The sequence below is a fragment of the Poromitra crassiceps genome (assembly GCF_964638095.1).
Source record: "Poromitra crassiceps genome assembly, chromosome: 5".
In the NCBI taxonomy this organism is placed as follows: domain Eukaryota; kingdom Metazoa; phylum Chordata; class Actinopteri; order Beryciformes; family Melamphaidae; genus Poromitra; species Poromitra crassiceps.
This window is the reverse complement of record NC_139642.1, coordinates 58,159,813-58,180,852: the sequence shown is the minus strand read 5'-3', so window position 1 is coordinate 58,180,852 and position 21,040 is coordinate 58,159,813. Positions and strand designations below refer to the sequence as shown.

At 44.2% G+C, this 21,040-nt stretch overlaps 3 protein-coding genes across 3 annotated transcripts in view; all 3 read left to right on the top strand.

The window, feature by feature from the left end:
• The window catches only part of LOC310776640 (uncharacterized protein), a gene marked incomplete at its 5' end in the record, with an annotated part of 28,657 nt that extends 11,277 nt beyond the window's left edge, over window positions 1-17,380 (top strand). Inside the window, 3 exons of the mRNA XM_083636813.1 lie at window positions 1,904-3,813; window positions 12,106-12,711; window positions 17,249-17,380. Coding sequence (XP_083492939.1) covers window positions 1,904-3,295 — 1,392 coding nt within the window. The 3' untranslated portion in view covers window positions 3,296-3,813; window positions 12,106-12,711; window positions 17,249-17,380. The remainder of the gene's footprint in view (window positions 1-1,903; window positions 3,814-12,105; window positions 12,712-17,248) is intronic.
• On the top strand, window positions 9,944-17,255 carry LOC310777473 (E3 ubiquitin/ISG15 ligase TRIM25-like). Its single transcript, XM_083637809.1, has 2 exons — window positions 9,944-12,092; window positions 16,822-17,255. The coding sequence occupies exon 1, from the start codon at window positions 9,954-9,956 to the stop codon at window positions 11,622-11,624; it is 1,671 nt and encodes a 556-aa protein (XP_083493935.1). The 5' UTR covers window positions 9,944-9,953; the 3' UTR covers window positions 11,625-12,092; window positions 16,822-17,255.
• LOC310777476 (E3 ubiquitin/ISG15 ligase TRIM25-like) lies at window positions 14,675-16,826 on the top strand. The gene has a single exon (XM_083637812.1). The coding sequence runs from the start codon at window positions 14,681-14,683 to the stop codon at window positions 16,352-16,354; it is 1,674 nt and encodes a 557-aa protein (XP_083493938.1). The 5' UTR covers window positions 14,675-14,680; the 3' UTR covers window positions 16,355-16,826.
• Window positions 17,381-21,040: the final 3,660 nt, after the last annotated feature.

Below are 21,040 nucleotides of genomic sequence, written 5' to 3'. Positions count from 1 at the left end.
CTCACGTCCACCTCGGTTCTTCTTTAGAAGAGTGAGCACCTTTTCATAGGCAGTAAAGGGCTGCTCACTCTTTAAGGTGTGATAGGCTGTGTTAAAAGTTTAAACATTTTCAGCTCATGAGCATAAGGTGCGGTAGGGTCACTCTGTCATTTTGAAGCAGACAGACACAGCAGCAGACAGATTTCTTCATGTGCTCTGTCGACTAGCTAAAGTTACCATCAAATGTATCATGGCTAATCGTGGTTCTCAACTGGTCTAGTCTCATGACGACACACATTGTTCCTGAGTCATTAAGTCACAACCCAATTTTATTTTTATTTTATTTTTTCCCTATTATGCATTTTAAACAAGTTTAAACTGGTGATGCTCATCAAGTTTCAAGAATCTAAATGGAACAGTATGAAATATGAAATCAAAAGGCAGACTAACTGGTGATGCTCTTTTTTGAATGCTCTAGGTCTTTAGTTTGTGGTTGTAAAGTTTCATGAGGCTGTGATTTTCCCAGAGCTCACAAAAGGTCATTTTATATTGTGTGTAAAATACAGCATTGTTTTTGCCAAAGATGGCATGGGATTAGCATAAGGTGGGCATGTCTGTTAACGGGAGACTTGTGGGTACCCATAGGGTCAAGGGACCCCTTTGAAAATGGCCATGCCAGTTTTTCCCTCACCAAAATGTAGCCTAAACTTGGAGTGTGATTTAGCCCCCTTACTGACAAGCTATCATGACATTTTGATGCCTTAGATCTTCTAGTTTCAGGGGAACTTTTTTCCATGCACACATCCACAACCCACTGAAAACGGCCCCACTTTTGGGTCATGACCCACCAGTTGAGAACTGCTGGTTTAGATAATAAAAGTTATAGTCTAGCTTATGGCAGTAAATGTTGGCAGTTGCTGTCAGCTAGTCATTCTAACATGAAGACTTGTAAAACTTGATAAATCATTAATATATTTGAATAGATGAAGGTATGATGATACTGTTGTATACGGTTGTCACCGGGTTGTAACAGCATGATAGTAAGCCTCAGCTCAGCAACACTGAATGGACTTTATTGGAAAAACGATGAGGAATCACAGAACAAAGTGAACTGTAGTTTCAGAGACAGGTGTTAAATAGTTTAGATGTAACACATTTTAACATCAGTAATATTGCTTTTAATGTTCATCTGACTGTAATGTTACTTTCTTTTCCTGTATAATAATGGAAGGCAGGCAGGCAGGCAGGCAGGCACGCACACACGCACGCACACGCACGCACACGCGCATGCGCACACACACACACACACACACACACACACACACACACACACACACACACACACACACACACACACACACTCTTCAAAACCGCTCCTCTTCCTGGAATCCAGCAAAGCTTGATAACCCCTCCCTCTTCTTCCTGGACCCAAACACAGCCCACAGTCTTGTTTTCTGTTCCCTCCCCTTTCACAGATCTGCCAGTTTAAAGATGGGTGTAAACAGCATGTTGTGAAGTGACAGAGCTGACCAGTCCATTCACTGCAGATCAGCAACATGAAGAACAGAGGTTTGGCTTGGATCAGAGCCAAACTTCTTTCTGTTGACAGCAAGTGAAACTAACTGACACACGGTTACTGAGAAGTGAAATGGCGCAGCAAGGAATCCAGCTGGACGGGACAAAATTCTGCTGTTCGATCTGTCTGGATCTACTGAAGGATCCGGTGACTATTCCCTGTGGGCACAACTACTGCATGAGCTGTATTCAAAGCTGCTGGGATGAAGAGGATCAGAAGAAAATCCACAGCTGCCCACAGTGCAGACAGACCTTCATACCAAGGCCTGTCCTGGTGAAAAACACCATGTTAGCAGAGTTGGTGGAGGACCTGAGGAAGACAGGATTCCAAGCTGCTGCTCCTGATCACTGCTATGCTGGACCTGGAGACGTGGCCTGTGATGTCTGCACTGGGAGGAAGCTGAAAGCTCTCAAGTCCTGTCTGGTGTGTCTGGCCTCTTACTGTGAGCAGCACCTCCAGCCTCACTATGAATCCTCTACCTTTAAGAAACACAAGCTGGTGGAAGCCACGGTGAAGCTTCAGGAGAACATCTGCTCTCGTCATGACGAGGTGATGAAGGTGTTCTGTCGTACTGATCAGCAGTGTATCTGTTATCTCTGCTCCATGGAGGAACATAAAGGCCATGACACAGTCTCAGCTGCAGCAGAAAGGACTGAGAGGCAGAACAAGCTTGGGGTGAGTCGGCAGAAAATCCAGCAGAGAATCCAGGACAGAGAGAAAGACGTGAATGTGCTTCAACAGGATGTGAAGGCTATCAATCTCTCTGCTGATAAAGCAGTGGAGCACAGTGAGAAGATCTTCACTGAGCTGGTCCGTCTCATTGAGAAGAGAAGCTCTGAGGTGAAGCAGCAGATCAGATCCCAGCAGAAAGAGGAAGTGAGTCGGGCCGAAGAACTTCAGGAGAAGCTGAAGCAGGACATCTCTGAGCTGAGGAGGACAGACGCTGAGCTGGAGCAGCTCTCACACACAGAGGATCACATCCACTTTCTACACAGTTACCCCTCGCTGTCATGTCTCAGTCAATCTACAGACTCACCCAGCAACAATATCCGTCCTCTGGGCTACTTTGAGGATGTGACTGCAGCTGTGTCAGAGGCCAGAGAGAAACTACAGGACGTTCTTACAGAGGAATGGACTAAGATCTCACTGACAGTGACTGAAGTGGATGTTTTACTGTCACCACCAAGAGAGCCCAAGACCAGAGCTGACTTCTTACAATATTCACGTCAGATCACACTGGATCCAAACACAGCACACACATGGGTGTTATTATCTGAGGGGAACAGAAAAGCAACACTTGTGACTAAGGAGCAGTCATATCCTACTCACCCAGACAGATTCATTAACCGGGCGCAGGTCCTGAGTAGAGAGGGTCTGACTGGACGTTGTTACTGCGAGGTGGAGTGGAGTGTGAAGAGAGGTTCAACAGCAGTCGCATATAAAGATATTAGCAGAACAGGTAATGAAAGTGAATTTGGATACAATGACAAGTCTTGGACATTAGAGTATAACAACAATATTTATCAATTCATACATAACAAGGTCAAAACTGCCATCTCAGGCCCTCAGGCCTCCAGAGTAGGAGTGTACCTGGATCACAGAGCAGGTGTTCTGTCCTTCTACAGCGTATCTGAAACCATGACTCTCCTTCACAGAGTCCAGACCACCTTCACTCAGCCTCTCCATCCTGGATTTAGGTTTTATGATTATGACAGTGCTGAGTTGTGTGAGCTCAAGTAAACAGGAAGTTGTTAAAGCAGCAACATGTGACCTTTGTTGTCTCCATCTTTGCTGCTCAGCGCCTCATTGCTGTGGTGTTTCTGCACTGCACTTCCCAGACATCACCTGTCAATCAAACAGTGTGGGCGGGACTATGACACATTTTTCCGTTGAATTTTCTGTTCATGAAGTTTGAGTTTTCTTTGACTTTCCTTTTCTTTGTGTTATATGAGTCAGTGACAGAGAGTATCTAAACTCACACATTTTAGCTAACACTTTTCTTTGTGTTATATGAGTCAGTGACAGAGTATCTAAACTCACACATTGTACTTTATTTAGATCGTCCGCCTACAGAGACTCTGAGGTATTTGTAACATCTGTACAGCTTATTAGTTGACATTCATCAATTCAACTGTTTCACATTGTCAGTAGATGTTGATTTAATAGCTTATTAGTTGAGATTCAACAAACAGATTCTGTTTGTGTCCAATTAAACAGTTGAATGTCAATAAGCTGTATATGAAAACATAAACTGTTGTGTGGTCTATATAGTTCTTATATTTACTGTATATATTTTGAGCTGTAATATTTTCTGCTATTCTGATCCACTGCCTAGGCCTTAATGGGCTACATGCACAACTCCAATACTTCCTGAAATTAGTACAGCTTCTTTATTTCCTGTCATCACTATTGGATGAACTGATTAATGTCAGGTGTGCTGCAGTCACAACAATGATCAGGCACACCTGATTAATCAGTTCATCCAATAGTGTAGGACAGGAAATAAAGAAGCTGTACTAATTTCAGGAAGTAAAGAAGTTGTGCATGTAGTCTATAGAGCAGCAGTAGAAGTCTCCTCTTTATTATAACTGAACTAGTGCAGTGCCCGTTCAAAACATGTGTGTTTGGAACCTGCTCCATTCCATAAAGCAGCTTGAGTCTAACCCTGAGCTCTGACTTGATTAACCCTGAGATAGGAAACTCAGATTTTTCGGTTCCAGAACAGCTGATCTGAATTAGTTTAATGAACACTGAGTATGTTCATTGTTCACTCTGATTTAAGCACGTGCATGGTGAATGAAAAAAGACTTCACATTGTTCAAAGTGACTTTTTTTTCTCTCATTGGCCCACCTGGCCAGTAGATCAGAGTTTTACTGGCCCCTTGTATCTTTTCACTGGCCCGGCAGCAGAAAAAATGAAGATAATTATTTGTTTCCATAGTTTTAGTGCTTTATTATACATAATATTTACAACGGGGAAGTTCCCTTTAGATTGTGTTGTTTTCCTTTAGTTATGGATATGTAACGTTATGCAAAATATAAAAGTTGGCACATATTGGATCAATAAATGAATGTGGTATACAGTAGGTTTCTCCATATTTTGTGTAATATGAGGGAGAAGACAGAATTTATGGATGGATGATGAGAGTATGGATGACTATAATAAACTCAATAGCCTGCAAATGCTAACAGACTAATCTTGTTTCTCACTCACTCACTCACTCACTCACTCACTCACTCACTCACTCACATGACTCTCACACACACACACACACACACACACACACACACACACACACACACACACACACACACACACACACACACACACAAAAACACTTGTGTCTCTCTCTTGCTCTACCTTTGACATGTCACAACAGTGATATATTGGGATCTCACGTCCACCTCGGTTCTTCTTTAGAAGAGTGAGCACCTTTTCATAGGCAGTAAAGGGCTGCTCACTCTTTAAGGTGTGATAGGCTGTGTTAAAGGTTTAAACATTTTCAGCTTATGAGCACAAGGCACAGTAGGGGCACTCTGTCATTTTGAAGCAGACAGATGCAGCAGACACAGATTTCTTCATGTGCTTGTTTAAACGTCCGGAGCGTCCCAGTGGGGCTGTGCACAGTGTATCTGGGGTCCGGTGTGACCAAATTGCACCAAATTCGAGACTGTATAAGTCAGTGTCTGAGACACAAGTTTGAAGTCGATTTGACGAATGCTTTTCCAGATATGCAAAGGACAACATTCACATACTCACTCACAGATGGTTTCATCTTTTCAGTAGTTCCTTTCACTAGTTTCAGTATTTTTTTATTTTTTTATTTTTTTAATTTTTTTAATTTTTTTATTTTTTTATTTTTTTATTTATTTTTTTATTTACTAGTCCGATAATTGTAACATTTAAGATTTTAAGTTCACTCCCCCACATGGACACATACATGTGCTCCATTCTCTCTTCCATGAAGCCACATAGCATCAATCTGAACCACCAAGCAGAACACAAACAAATGATCAAAGCAATAATATCAGAGCGACAATGTGAAGTTCAGTTGGAGGTACAATGAAACCAGCCATACATGGCAGTTAGCTAAAGTTACCATAACATGTAGCATGGCTAATCGTGGTTATCAACTGGTCTAGCCTCACAACGACCCACATTGTTCCTGAGTCATTAAGTCACGACCCAATTTTATTTTTATTTTATTTTTTCCCTATATGCATTTTAAACAAGTTGAAACTGGTGATGCTCATCAAGTTTCAAGAATCTAAATGAAACAGTATGAAATATGAAATCAAAAGACAGACTAACTGGTGATGCTCTTTTGTGAATGCTCTAGGTCTCTAGTTTGTGTTTGTAAAGTTTCATGAGGCTGTGATTTTCCCAGAGCTCACAATAGCTCATTTTATAATGTGTGTAAAATACAGCTTTGTTTTTGCCAAAGAGATTAGCATAAGGTGGGCATGTCTGTTAACGGGAGACTTGTGGGTACCCATAGGGTCAAGGGACCCCTTTGAAAATGGCCATGCCAGTTTTTCCCTCACCAAAATTTAGCCTAAACTTGGATTGTGATTTAGCCCCTTACTGACAAGCTATCATGACATTTTGATAAAAGTGGATGCCTTAGATCTTCTAGTTTCAGGGGAACTTTTTTCCATGCACACATCCACAACCCCACTCAAAAGGGACCCACTTTTGGGTCACGACCAGTGGGCAACAGAATTAGGGAATGTATGAAGCCAGTCGTGAAATTCCATTAATTCGAAAAGTCCGCAGGGGGGCGCACGTCAGGTCCGGAAGTGACGACACGTACATTGGCTCCAATGTAAAAATGAGCCGACTTCTCTCTCGTTCTGTGTCTTAAATAAACATTTTCCGAATGAGCTTATGGTCTGAATAAACAATTTCAAGTCTTTTTCATGCTCTCCTGGGCTCCGTTTTCTAAATTATGGTCCCATTTCGAGTAAAAGAGCCGATAAAAATTATAACTTTGGGGGCGGGATTTTCTTTGATTTACACCAGCCACAGGAAACCAGATGATTCCAACCAGTTGCCAAGGCAGGCTAGCTAGCTAGCTAGCAACGTAGCCAGAGATTAAAAGTAAAATAACAGAAACAGCGTTACCCTTATGATATTTTAATGATGTTAGTAGACACACGTAATAGTATAGATCCCCGTTATGAGGTATGTTGATCAAAAGAACACCTAAAACGCTATATCGAAATCGGGTTTTAGTGGACGGGCAGCTCTGAAGTTGGGGCTTCAGAGCTGATCTGCGGCTAGCTAGCTAGCAACGTAGCAACAGTATAGAGCCCCCGAGGTCTGTTGATCAAAAGAACACCTAACGCTATATCGTTATGTAATGTGACTTGTGACATGATCACCACATTTCAATAAATATAACGTTTTTGCACATTTGAATGCTGCTGGTCGTTTGTTTAATGCTGTATATATTGGACATTTAAAGCTGATACACAATTGTGTTGAGGTATTCCGCAAAGCTCAATTAAAAATATAGCCTAACGTGTAACCACGTGTAACACTTGAAACAATCAAATTTAACTTTTTCACAGCAATACACAGTCCAGCCCACCATGGTATGGTTAAGGATTGGAACCATTGTTTGAATTATATCGAAATATATTTGCATGGTGTAGCATGTAATGCAGTCTGTTAAGATACTGTAAACATGCTAGATACTCTGTGACACAGAAAGGCAGACGAGCTAGCAGCAGGGATCTTGTCACCCTGATTTCAGATAAACTTGTCTGTCTAGTAGCTAGACAATATTACTGTACCATAATACCACAAGCTAAAGGCAGCATACACCAATGGAAGGATGGTAGCATTTGTCATCCAGGCTATACAGTAACGTTGGGCTATTATAAAGTTATGAAACGCTGATTCAGACGTTACAATAATATGACATAATATGAGCCAGTTAGCCTAGCTAGAGAGAGTAATTTCAGACCACCAGATATCACCATATTTCATTTCAATAAATATAAAGCATTCGTTGATTGAAGCAGACTGCTGATCGCTTGTTTCTCCGTCGTCATGTCCTCATGGTCCAATCTTCGGTTCGTAGTTCGTGTTCACTCGACATCAACAATCTTTATATCACATCTGATCATTTTATCCAACCTGCCTCTGACCAGACAACTAATGGATCGTTCTGCGCGATCATATTTGCGACATTCAGATACATGATAATATACAACAAGGCTATCTTTGTTGACAATGTTTATTGACAAAAGCATTAAAACAAGCAAATATAACAATATTCTCCGGTCACTGGCAGATACTAGCTAGGCTACAACTTGTTCAAAGCAAATCTCTCATGTCAGCATTTGGCTTGTGTGTTATGGCAATTTCCTATGTTGAAACAACTGATCAGCAGTAACATGTAGTTTAGCGTTAATCTCAGGAGAACAGAATATTATAGCTTTGATCGTCACAAATCATAATCCTCTGTTGTGTGTCCCATCGGTACTGGACGGCGCCTACCCCTGGAAGAAACGAATTAGACACTGTTAATCACTGTATAACGTTAATGTCTGCTTACCCAACACTACGTGCGATTGGTAAATACTGTAAATGCAGAGGTGGATAAAGTATCCAGAGGAGTTTAACCCCCTTGTTCCCCCTCATTGATTGATAGTTGATCTAACGTTAGCTAGATATATAACGCTATAGCTGGTAGATCATATGAGTATGCTTTGAGTCTGCCTCATCTCAAAGAGGTAACCTAGGTAAACAGAACTGCGTTTGTTTTCTGTCTACGTCCGAATCTGTGCAGCATGCAATACTAGACACTGTTAATCACTGTATAACGTTAACGTTTGCTTACCCAACACTACGTGCAATTGGTAAATACTGTAAATGCAGAGGTGGATAAACTATCCAGAGGAGTTTAACCCCCTTGTTCCCTCTCATTGATTGATAGTTGATCTAACGTTAGCTAGATATATAACGCTATAGCTGGTAGATCATGAGTATGCTTTGAGTCTGCCTCATCTCAAAGAGGTAACCTAGGTAAACAGAACTGCGTTTGTTTTCTGTCTACGTCCGAATCTGTGCAGCATGCAATACTGTTTAACGTTGTATAACGTTAACTTATGCTACTCTAGTCTAACGTAGCTAGCGTTAATGTCATGCTATGTAATTAGCGTTACGTTAGAAAATAAGATTACCTCGATTTTGTGGAAGATGCAAGCGGCAGGCTGGTGACGCCGCGCGAGGTCTGGAGGAAATAATACTCTGGTTTTTCTTCGGGCTATTGTATTCAATGTGAGAGCAATGGAGCAAGGCTAGCAATAGCAACTAACGTTAGCAACATTTGTTAGCCAAGCTAACGGCTAGCAGGGAAAATAACATGAACAAGATGGATGCCGTGGCGGAGGAAACCCTCCCCCGAGTCCCGTCCACGCTCACGCCCTTTCCTGTTTTCCCGGCTCCAGGTTTGAACAGATTTCCCACAATGCAACAGGAAAATCCATTCATCCAATCAAACGAAATCAAACAATATCGGGAAGTGAGCTTCATTTTGCCGTGTCAAAATCATATAGCTAAGGTGGTCCAGATATTATGTACTGTCAATGGTCACGACCCACCAGTTGAGAACCGCTGGTTGAGATAATAAAAGTTATAGTCTAGCTTATGGCAGTAAAATGTTGGCAGTTACTGTCAGCTATAGTCACTCTAACATGAAGACTTTTAAAACTTGATAAATCATTAATATCTTTGAATAGATGAAGGTAAGATTATAACAGCATGATAGTAAGCCTCAGCTCAGCAACACTGAATGGACTTTATTGGAAAAACGATGATGAATCACAGAACAAAGTGAACTGTAGTTTCAGAGACAGGTGTTAAATAGTTTAGATGTAACACATTTTAACATCAGTAATATTGCTTTTAATGTTCATCTGACTGTAATGTTACTTTCATTTCCTGGATAATAATGGAAGGCACGCAGGCACGCATGCAGGCACGCACACACACACACACACACACACACACACACACACACACACACACACACACACACACACACACACACACACACACACACACACACACACACACACACACACACACACACACACTCTCTTTAAAACCGCTCCTCTTCCTGGAATCAAGCAAAGCTTGATAACCCCTCCCTCTTCTTCCTGGAGCCAAACACAGCCCACAGTCTTGTTTCCTGTTCCCTCCCCTTTCACAGATCTGCCAGTTTAAAGATGGGTGTAAACAGCATGTTGTGAAGTGACAGAGCTGACCAGCCTATTCACTGCAGATCAGCAACATGAAGAACAGAGGTGTGGCTTGGATCAGAGCCCAACTTCTTTCTGTTGACAGCAAGTGAAACTATCTGACACACGGTTACTGAGAAGTGAAATGGCGCAGCAAGGAATCCAGCTGGACGGAGCAAAATTCTGCTGTTCGATCTGTCTGGATCTACTGAAGGATCCGGTGGCTATTCCCTGTGGGCACAGCTACTGCATGAGCTGTATTCAAAGCTGCTGGGATGAAGAGGATCAGAAGAAAATCCACAGCTGCCCACAGTGCAGACAGACCTTCATACCAAGGCCTGTCCTGGTGAAAAACACCATGTTAGCAGAGTTGGTGGAGGACCTGAGGAAGACAGGACTCCAAGCTGTTCCTCCTGATCGCTGCTATGCTGGCCCTGGAGATGTGGCCTGTGATGTCTGCACTGGGAGGAAGCTGAAAGCCTTCAAGTCCTGCATGATGTGTTTGGCCTCTTACTGTGAGCAGCACCTCCAGCCTCACTACGATGCAGCTCCATTAAAGAAACACAAGCTGGTGGAAGCCACGGTGAAGCTTCAGGAGAACATCTGCTCTCGTCATGACGAGGTGATGAAGGTGTTCTGTCGTACTGATCAGCAGTGTATCTGTTATCTCTGTTCCATGGAGGAACATAAGGGACACGACAAAGTCTCAGCTGCAGCAGAATGGACTGAGAGGCAGAAAGAGCTCGGGGTGAGTCGGCAGAAAATCCAGCAGAGAATCCAGGTCAGAGAGAAAGACGTGAATGTGCTTCAACAGGATGTGAAGGCTATCAATCTCTCTGCTGATAAAGCAGTGGAGCACAGTGAGAAGATCTTCACTGAGCTGGTCCGTCTCATTGAGAAGAGAAGCTCTGAGGTGAAGCAGCAGATCAGATCCCAGCAGAAAGAGGAAGTGAGTCGGGCCGAAGAACATCAGGAGAAGCTGAAGCAGGACATCTCTGAGCTGAGTAGGACAGACGCTGAGCTGGAGCAGCTCTCACACACAGAGGATCACATCCACTTTCTACACAGTTACCCCTCGCTGTCATGTCTCAGTCAGTCTACAGACTCACCCAGCACCAATATCCGTCCTCTGCGCTACTTTGAGGATGTGACTGCAGCTGTGTCAGAGGCCAGAGAGAAACTACAGGACGTTCTTACAGAGGAATGGACTAAGATCTCACTGACAGTGACTGAAGTGGATGTTTTACTGTCACCACCAAGAGAGCCCAAGACCAGAGTTGACTTCTTACAATATTCACGTCAGATCACACTGGATCCAAACACAGCATACGCATGGCTGTTATTATCTGAGGGGAACAGAAAAGCAAAATATGTGTATAAAGCTCAGTCATATCCTAGTCACCCAGACAGATTCACTACAACATGTCAGGTCCTGAGTAGAGAGGGTCTGACTGGACGTTGTTACTGGGAGGTGGAGTGGAGTGTGAAGGGAGGTTCAACAGCAGTCGCATATAAAGATATTAGCAGAATGGGTGATGGAAGTCTATTTGGATACAATGACAAGTCTTGGGCATTAGTGTATGACAACAATAGTTATCAATTCATACATAACAAGGTCAAAACTGCCATCTCAGGCCCTCAGGCCTCCAGAGTAGGAGTGTACCTGGATCACAGAGCAGGTGTTCTGTGCTTCTACAGCATCTCTGAAAGCATGACTCTCCTTCACAGAGTCCAGACCACCTTCACTCAGCCTCTCTATCCTGGATTTAGGTTTGAAAATCATGGAGAACATGCTGAGTTGTGTGAGCTCAAGTAAACAGGAAGTTGTTAAAGCAGCAACATGTGACCTTTGTTGTCTCCATCTTTGCTCCTCAGAGCCTCATTGCTGTGGTGTTTCTGCACTGCACTTCACAGACATCACCTGTCAATCAAACAGTGTGGGCGGGACTATGACACACTTCCTTGAATTTAAGTTTGATTTCTTTGACTTTCCTTTTCTTTGTGTTATATGAGTCAGTGACAGAGTATCTAAACTCACACATTTTAGCTAACACTTTTCTTTGTGTTATATGAGTCAGTGACAGAGAGTATCTAAACTCACACATTGTACTTTATTTAGATCGTCCGCCTACAGAGACTCTAAGGTATTTGTCACATCTCTACAGCTTAAAACTTGACATTCAACAATTCAACTGCTTCACATTGTCAGTAGATGTTGATTTAATAGCTTATTAGTTGAGATTCAACAAACAGATTAGCTGTATATGAAAACATAAACTGTTGTGTGGTCTATATAGTTCTTATATTTACTGTACATATTTTTCGCTGTAATATTTTCTGCTATTTCTGATCCACTGCCTGGGCCTTAATAGAGCAGCAGTAGAAGTCTCCTCTTTATTATGACTGAACTAGTGCAGTGCCCGTTCAAAACATGTGTGTTTGGAACCTGCTCCATTCCATAAAGCAGGTTGAGTCTAACCCTGAGCTCTGACTTGATTAACCCTGAGATAGGAAACTCAGAGTTTTCGGTTCCAGAACAGCTGATCTGAATTAGTTTAATGAACACTGAGTATGTTCATTGTTCACTCTGATTTAAGCACATGCATGGTGAATGAAAAAATACTTCACATTGTTCAACGTGACTTTTTTTTCTCTCACTGGCCCACTTGGCCAGTAGATCAGAGTTTTACTGGCCCCTTGTATATTTTCACTGGCCCGGCAGCAGAAAAATAATTTAAATAATCATTTGTTTCCATAATTTTAGTGCTTTATTATACATAATATGCACAATGGTGAAGTTCCCTTTAGATTTGGTTGTTTTCTTTTAGTTATGGATATGAACCTTATGCAAAATATAAAAGTTGGCACATATTGGATGAATAAATGAATGTGGTATACAGCAGGTTTCTCCATATTTTGTGTAATATGAAGGAGAAGACAGAATTTATGGATGGATGATGAGAGTATGGATGACCATAATAAACTTAATGGCCTGCAAATGCTAACAGGCTAATTATTGCTGTTTCTCACTCACTCACTCACTCACTCTCACACACACACACACACACACACACACACACACACACACACACACACACACACACAAAAACACTTGTGTCTCTCTCTTGCTCTACCTTTGACATGTCACAACAGTGATATATTGGGATCTCACGTCCACCTCGGTTCTTCTTTAGAAGAGTGAGCACCTTTTCATAGGCAGTAAAGGGCTGCTCACTCTTTAAGGTGTGATAGGCTGTGTTAAAAGTTTAAACATTTTCAGCTCATGAGCATAAGGTGCGGTAGGGGCACTCTGTCATTTTGAAGCAGACAGACACAGCAGCAGACAGATTTCTTCATGTGCTCTGTCGACTAGCTAAAGTTACCATAAAATGTTTCATGGCTAATCGTGGTTCTCAACTGGTCTAGCCTCACGACGACCCACATTTTTCCTGAGTCATTAAGTCACGACCCAATTTTATTTTTATTTTATTTTTTCCCTATATGCATTTTAAACAAGTTTAGACTGGTGATGCTCATCAAGTTTCAAGAATCTAAATGGAACAGTATGAAATATGAAATCAAAAGGCAGATTTGATGCTCTTTTCTGAATGCTCTAGGTCTCTAGTTTGTGGTTGTAAAGTTTCATGAGGCTGTGATTTTCCCAGAGGTCACAATAGGTCATTTTATAATATGTGCAAAATACAGCATTGTTTTTGCCAAAGATGACATGGGATTAGCATAAGGTGGGCATGTCTGTTAACGGGAGACTTGTGGGTACCCATAGGGTCAAGGGACCCCTTTGAAAATGGCCATGCCAGTTTTTCCCTCACCAAAATTTAGCCTAAACTTGGATTGTGATTTAGCCCCTTACTGACAAGCTAGCATGACATATTGATAAAAATGGATGCCTTAGATCTTCTAGTTTCAGGGGAACTTTTTTCCATGCACACATCCACAACCCACTCAAAAGGGACCCACTTTTGGGTCACGACCCACAAGTTGAGACCCACTGGTTGAGATAATAAAAGTTATAGTCTAGCTTATGGCAGTAAATGTTGGCAGTTGCTGTCAGCTAGTCATTCTAACATGAAGACTTGTAAAACTTGATAAATCATTAATATCTTTGAGTAGATGAAGGTAAGATGATAACAGCATGATAGTAAGCCTCAGCTCAGTAACACTGAATGGACTTTATTGGAAAAACGATGAGGAATTACAGAACAAAGTGAACTGTAGTTTCAGAGACAGGTGTTAAATAGTTTAGATGTAACACATTTAACATCTGTAATATTGCTTTTAATGTTCATCTGACTGTAATGTTACTTTCATTTCCTGTATAATAATGGAAGGCAGGCAGGCACGCACGCACGCACGCACGCACACACGCACGCGCACGCACACACACACACACACACACACACACACACACACACACACACACACACACACACACACACACACACCTACACACACACACACACACACACACACACACACACACACACACACACACACACACACACACACACACACACACACACACACACACACACACACACACACACACACGCACACACACACAGCCTCTTCAAAACCGCTCCTCTTCCTGGAATCAAGCAAAGCTTGATAACCCCTCCCTCTTCTTCCTGGACCCAAACACAGCCCACAGTCTTATTTCCTGTTTCCTCCCCTTTCACAGATCTGCCAGTTTAAAGATGGGTGTAAACAGCATGTTGTGAAGTGACAGAGCTGACCAGCCCATTCACTGCAGATCAGCAACATGAATAACAGAGGTTTGGCTTGGATCAGAGCCCAACTTCTTTCTGTTGACAGCAAGTGAAACTATCTGACACACGGTTACTGAGAAGTGAAATGGCGCAGCAAGGAATCCAGCTGGACGGAGCAAAATTCTGCTGTTCGATCTGTCTGGATCTACTGAAGGATCCGGTGACTATTCCCTGTGGGCACAGCTACTGCATGAGCTGTATTCAAAGCTGCTGGGATGAAGAGGATCAGAAGAAAATCCACAGCTGCCCGCAGTGCAGACAGACCTTCATACCAAGGCCTGTCCTGGTGAGAAGTACCATGTTAGCAGAGTTGGTGGAGGACCTGAGGAAGACAGGACTCCAAGCTGCTCCTCCTGATCGCTGCTTTGCTGGACCTGGAGATGTGGCCTGTGATGTCTGCACTGGGAGGAAGCTGAAAGCCCTCAAGTCCTGCATGATGTGTCTGGCCTCTTACTGTGAGCAGCACCTCCAGCCTCACTATGATGCAGCTCCATTAAAGAAACACAAGCTGGTGGAAGCCACGGTGAAGCTTCAGGAGAACATCTGCTCTCGTCATGATGAGGTGATGAAGGTGTTCTGTCGTACTGATCAGCAGTGTATCTGTTATCTCTGCTCCATGGAGGAACATAAAGGCCATGACACAGTCTCAGCTGCAGCAGAATGGACTGAGAGGCAGAACAAGCTTGGGGTGAGTCGGCAGAAAATCCAGCAGAGAATCCAGGTCAGAGAGAAAGACGTGAATGTGCTTCAACAGGATGTGAAGGCTATCAATCTCTCTGCTGATAAAGCAGTGGAGCACAGTGAGAAGATCTTCACTGAGCTGGTCCATCTCATTGAGAAGAGAAGCTCTGAGGTGAAGCAGCAGATCAGATCCCAGCAGAAAGAGGAAGTGAGTCGGGCCGAAGAACTTCAGGAGAAGCTGAAGCAGGACATCTCTGAGCTGAGGAGGACAGACGCTGAGCTGGAGCAGCTCTCACACACAGAGGATCACATCCACTTTCTACACAGTTACCCCTCGCTGTCATGTCTCAGTCAATCTACAGACTCACCCAGCACCAATATCCGTCCTCTGCGCTACTTTGAGGATGTGACTGCAGCTGTGTCAGAGGCCAGAGAGAAACTACAGGACGTTCTTACAGAGGAATGGACTAAGATCTCACTGACAGTGACTGAAGTGGATGTTTTACTGTCACAACCAAGAGAGCCCAAGACCAGAGCTGACTTCTTACAATATTCACGTCAGATCACACTGGATCCAAACACAGCATTCACACGGCTGTTATTATCTGATGGGAACAGAAAAGCAACAAGTTTGACTAAAGATCAGTCATATTCTAGTCACCCAGACAGATTCACTAGCTGGGTGCAGGTCCTGAGTAGAGAGGGTCTGACTGGACGTTGTTACTGGGAGGTGAAGTGGAGTGTGAAGAGAGGTTCAATAGCAGTCGCATATAAAGATATTAGCAGAACAGGATATAATGAAAGTCTATTTGGATACAATGACAAGTCTTGGGCATTAGATTATTACAACAATAGTTATCAATTCATACATAACAATGTCAAAACTGCCATCTCAGGCCCTCAGGCCTCCAGAGTAGGAGTGTACCTGGATCACAGAGCAGGTGTTCTGTCCTTCTACAGCGTCTCTGAAAGCATGACTCTCCTTCACAGAGTCCAAACCACCTTCACTCAGCCTCTCTATCCTGGATTTGAGTTTAATCATTTTGGAGACACTGCTGAGTTGTGTGAGCTCAAGTAAACAGGAAGTTGTTAAAGCAGCAACATGTGACCTTTGTTGTCTCCATCTTTGCTGCTCAGAGCCTCATTGCTGTGGTGTTTCTGCACTGCACTTCCCAGACATCACCTGTCAATCAAACAGTGTGGGCGGGACTATGACACATTTTTCCTTGAATTTTCTGTTCATGAAGTTTGAGTTCTTTGACTTTCCTTTTCTTTGTGTTCTATGAGTCTGTGACAGAGAGTATCTAAACTCACACATTGTACTTTATTTAGATCGTCCGCCTACAGAGACTCTAAGGTATTTGTAACATCTGTACAGCTTATTAGTTGACATTCAACAATTCAACTGTTTCACATTGTCAGTAGATGTTGATTTAATAGCTTATTAGTTGAGATTCAACAAACAGATTCTGTTTGTGTCCAATTAAACAGTTGAATGTCAATAAGCTGTATATGAAAACATATACTGTTGTGTGGTCTATATAGTTCTTATATTTACTGTATATATTTTTAGCTGTAATATTTTCTGCTGTTTCTGACCCACTGCCTGGGCCTTAATAGAGCAGCAGTAGAAGTCTCCTCTTTATTATAACTGAACTAGTGCAGTGCCCGTTCAAAACATGTGTGTTTGGAACCTGCTCCATTCCATAAAGCAGGTTGAGTCTAACCCTGAGCTCTGACTTGATTAACCCTGAGATAGGAAACTCAGAGTTTTCGGTTCCAGAACAGCTGATCTGAATTAGTTTAATGAACACTGAGTATGTTCATTGTTCACTCTGATTGAAGCACGTGCATGGTGAATGAAAAAAGACTTCACATTGTTCAACGTGACTTTTTTTCTCTCACTGGCCCACTTGGCCAGTAGATCAGAGTTTTACTGGCCCCTTGTATATTTTCACTGGCCCGGCAGCAGGAAAAAATGAAGATAATTATTTGTTTTTATAATTTTAGTGATTTATTATACATAATATTTACAACGGTGAAGTTCCCTTTAGATTTGGTTGTTTTCCTTTAGTTATGCAAAAAAGTTGGCACATATTGGATCAATAAATGAATGTGGTATACAGTAGGTTTCTCCATATTTTGTGTAATATGAGGGAGAAGATAGAATTTGTGGATGGATGATGAGAGTATGGATGACCATAATAAACTTAATGGCCTGCAAATGCTAAAGACTAATTATTGCTGTTTCTCACTCACTCACTCACATGACACTCTCTCTCTCTCTCACACACACACACACACACACACACACACACACACACACACACACACACACACACACACACACACACACACACACACACACACACACACACACACAAACAAACACTTGTGTCTCTCTCTTGCTCTACCTTTGACATGTCACAACAGAGTGATATATTGGAATCTCACGTCCACCTCGGTTCTTCTTTAGAAGAGTGAGCACCTTCATAGGCAGTAAAGGGCTGCTCACTCTTTAAGGTGTGATAGGCTGTGTTAAAAGTTCAAACATTTTCAGCTTATGAGCACAAGGCAGAGTAGAGGCACTCTGTCATTTTGAAGCAGACAGATGCAGCAGACACAGATTTCTTCATCTGCTTTGTCGATGACTGTAGCACTGATGGGAGGTCCACTTGTTTAAACCTCCGGAGTGTCCCAGTGGGGCTGTGCACAGTGTATCTGGGGTCGGGTGTGACCAAATTGCACCAAATTCGAGATTGTACTAAGTCAGTGTCCCAGACACAAGTTTGAAGTCGATTTGACAAACGGTTCTTCAGATATGCAAAAAACATACTTGTATACTCACTCATTCACTCACTCACTCACTCACTCACTCACTCACTCACTCACTCACTCCTCACTCACTGTCTCGTCTTTAGCAGGTAGATTATTTAGGCCTATACAAATTTAAACTGAGGGTGCATGCTTTTGCACCCTTGTAGAACCGGTGTTGTGCCAAAAAGTGATTTGCTGCCAAAAAAATTCCCTCTGTGGGACAGTGCACAGCGCTGCCTCTACCCACCCTGTGAGCCCACATTCGCCGGGGGAGACCCCCCTGTGCCAAAAGGTGATTTGCGTTTTGAATTGGATTACCAGGGGAACGAGGGTCTGGAGGGGCGGGAGTCTGTGTGTAGCCCGGGGAGGGGTGCTTAAGTGTGGGGTGCGCAGGTTCGGCTAGTGTGTGGGGTGTGCTGGTTCGGCTAGTGCGCCGGGTCCTGGAGGGGGGTCTCCCCAGGAGATGGTCTCCCCAGAGAAGGTGGGAGCTGGGCCGGGTAGGCAGGCTGGGTGGTGGGGGTGGGTCCGTGCCCTGGGTGTCTGGGGCCGACCATGGGGCTCACAGGGTGGGTAGTAGGCAGCGCTGTGCGCGGTCCCGCGGAGCGAAATCAGTTTCTGCCAGCAAATCACTTTTTGGCACAACACCGGTTCTACAGGGGGGAACATCTCCCAGGTGGGGCGGGGTCCAGGCAGCCGCTCTGCCTCTCACACGGCGTCAGCTGGAGAGGATGTCTGCATGCTGCGTGCTGCTGCCTCAGCACTTCTGACAGGATCGGGGAATGGCATTTTTGAGGAAATTCTCTGGGGTGTTAATACCTCACATCTCACTTCTGCCTGGAGTGAATACCTCACATCTCCCATATTAAGCAGCCACGGCCCGGCCCTGTTTGAATTAGTTTCCAAAATGAAACATGAATTATTCCAATCTCTCCTCTCGTTCCTGTGGCCTGTTTTCCTCGAAATCCCTCCCCGGCTGGAGATTACCGTCTGCGACCTTTGAACCCTCTTAATCAAAACTACTGGAGGGCCGTTCAGTATTCATGAGCCCAATGATGGAGATTTGCCCTTTCAGCCGCTAACGCGTCTGGGCTGCCGGGGGAAGGAGAGCGAGAGATTGGGATGATGGAAGGAGGGAGGGAGCGGCGTCGGGAACGCCGGCGTCGCCTCCCCCCCCCCCCCCCCCCCGGGAGTGAGAGAGAGTGACAAGAAGATGCTGTAAAAACACGCCATGCCTCGGGTGTTTTCCTGCCCCGCGGCTGTGCCACCCAGCTCATTACCCTTCCAAATGCCGAGCTGTCTCCCTCTCTCCCCTCGGGCTCCTGGGCTGTCTCCCTCTCTCCCCTCGGGCTCCTGGCCTGACAGGCAGCCCGTCTTCTTGTTTTTGGACGCTCGCCGGCCGCCGCCTCTGACCTCGTGTCGCGTAAAAAGCCACCGGCAGACGGGCCGCTTGAACTGTCATCGGCTCGGGAAGGACGGGGCGAGCCGCTCGATAACGTTTGTCTCTCCGCCACAGGGAGGAGGCGGTGAGAAGGCAGCCGTGGCGGCCCGGATTACTGAGGTCACCGTTCAACCTGCGGTTGTTGAAGGTTTGTTGTAATTCCGTCCCCGTCGTTTCTGCGGTTATTCAGCATTTCGCACCATCAATAAGGGATATAAGGCTCACAGTCACCCCTCGATGAAGGAAATTCTTTCTATTCTTAGAGAGGCCGACTTGGTGTGTATTTTTCACAACCACCTCTGCTGTAACGTTAAAATGTTGAAACAACAGTTATCCCTCAATTATAGAGAGACTCAAACGACATATGTAGCCCGAAGCTTAGATCAGAATCTATTCAGATGAAGCAGTGTTTTGGGGCGGCCGTCCGGGTAGCGGTAGATTCTCTGCCTGCCCACACGAAGGTCATAGGTTCAAGCCCCCGCATTACCTTCGGCTTGGTCTGGCGTCCATACAGGCCGTGTGGATTAAGGGTGGGTGTCCTGGTCGCTGCACTAGTGCCTCCTCTGGTTGGTCGCCTATTCGGGGGGAGGGGAACTGGGGGGATTAGCATGATCCTCCCACACACTGCATCCTGCCGGTGAAACGCCTCGCACATGTATTGGAGGAAGCGTGTGCTAGTCTACAACTTTCCCCAGATCGGCAGAGGGGGCGGGGCAACGACCGGGACAGAAGGGGGAATTGGCCAAGCTCACTGCCAACCCAAACATGTGTAAATCCCATACTAATTATTACTAGGTGTTACTGAGTGTTCAGGTAAGTAATACCTTCCTGGCACTGTTCCATCTTTCCGCGCTCCCGAGCTATTGGTTTAACTCCGTCCCAGCAGTGGGCCAGACCAATCAGCATCCGGAGGCATCTACGGGCGGGGCTTAGGTGTGACGACAGTGAGAAGCGAGCTCCGTGATAGACGCTGATAGACGAGGTGATCTGCCAGGTATTTTTTTAACACGCCTGCCTGTTTTTCAAGGACGAGTTCCTGTGTAACAAACCATCTGGCAGCATCAGGTTAGCCAAGTGCTACTGTCTGTATGGTACCTGAATTTCAACAATGTACCATCTTATCTAGCCTACAGTATAACTATTCAACTTCCTATTAAGCACGGTTTAGGAAACTGTTTTGAACTGATGCCAGTTATAGGTCCCAATTTCGCAAACGATGCCATTAGCAGCTACTGTACGGACATCGTGCCAACTTTCATTATCACAGGATTTCATCACTGGTGCACGTGTCAACATCTTCTCAATGTGTCTACATGTGTACTTGCTACAGCACATTCCCATACTCTCTGAAATCACTTCAGTTTCCAAAGCTGTTTTCATATCAGCTTTTTGCCTGTAGCCTAATTTCATATTGTGAAACTGTTGGTTTGGGTTTGACGCCGCCGAACTTGTCACCCTGTAGCTCGCCGTCCGGCAAAAAACACTTCCGGTAAAGATCTCGGCAAGTTC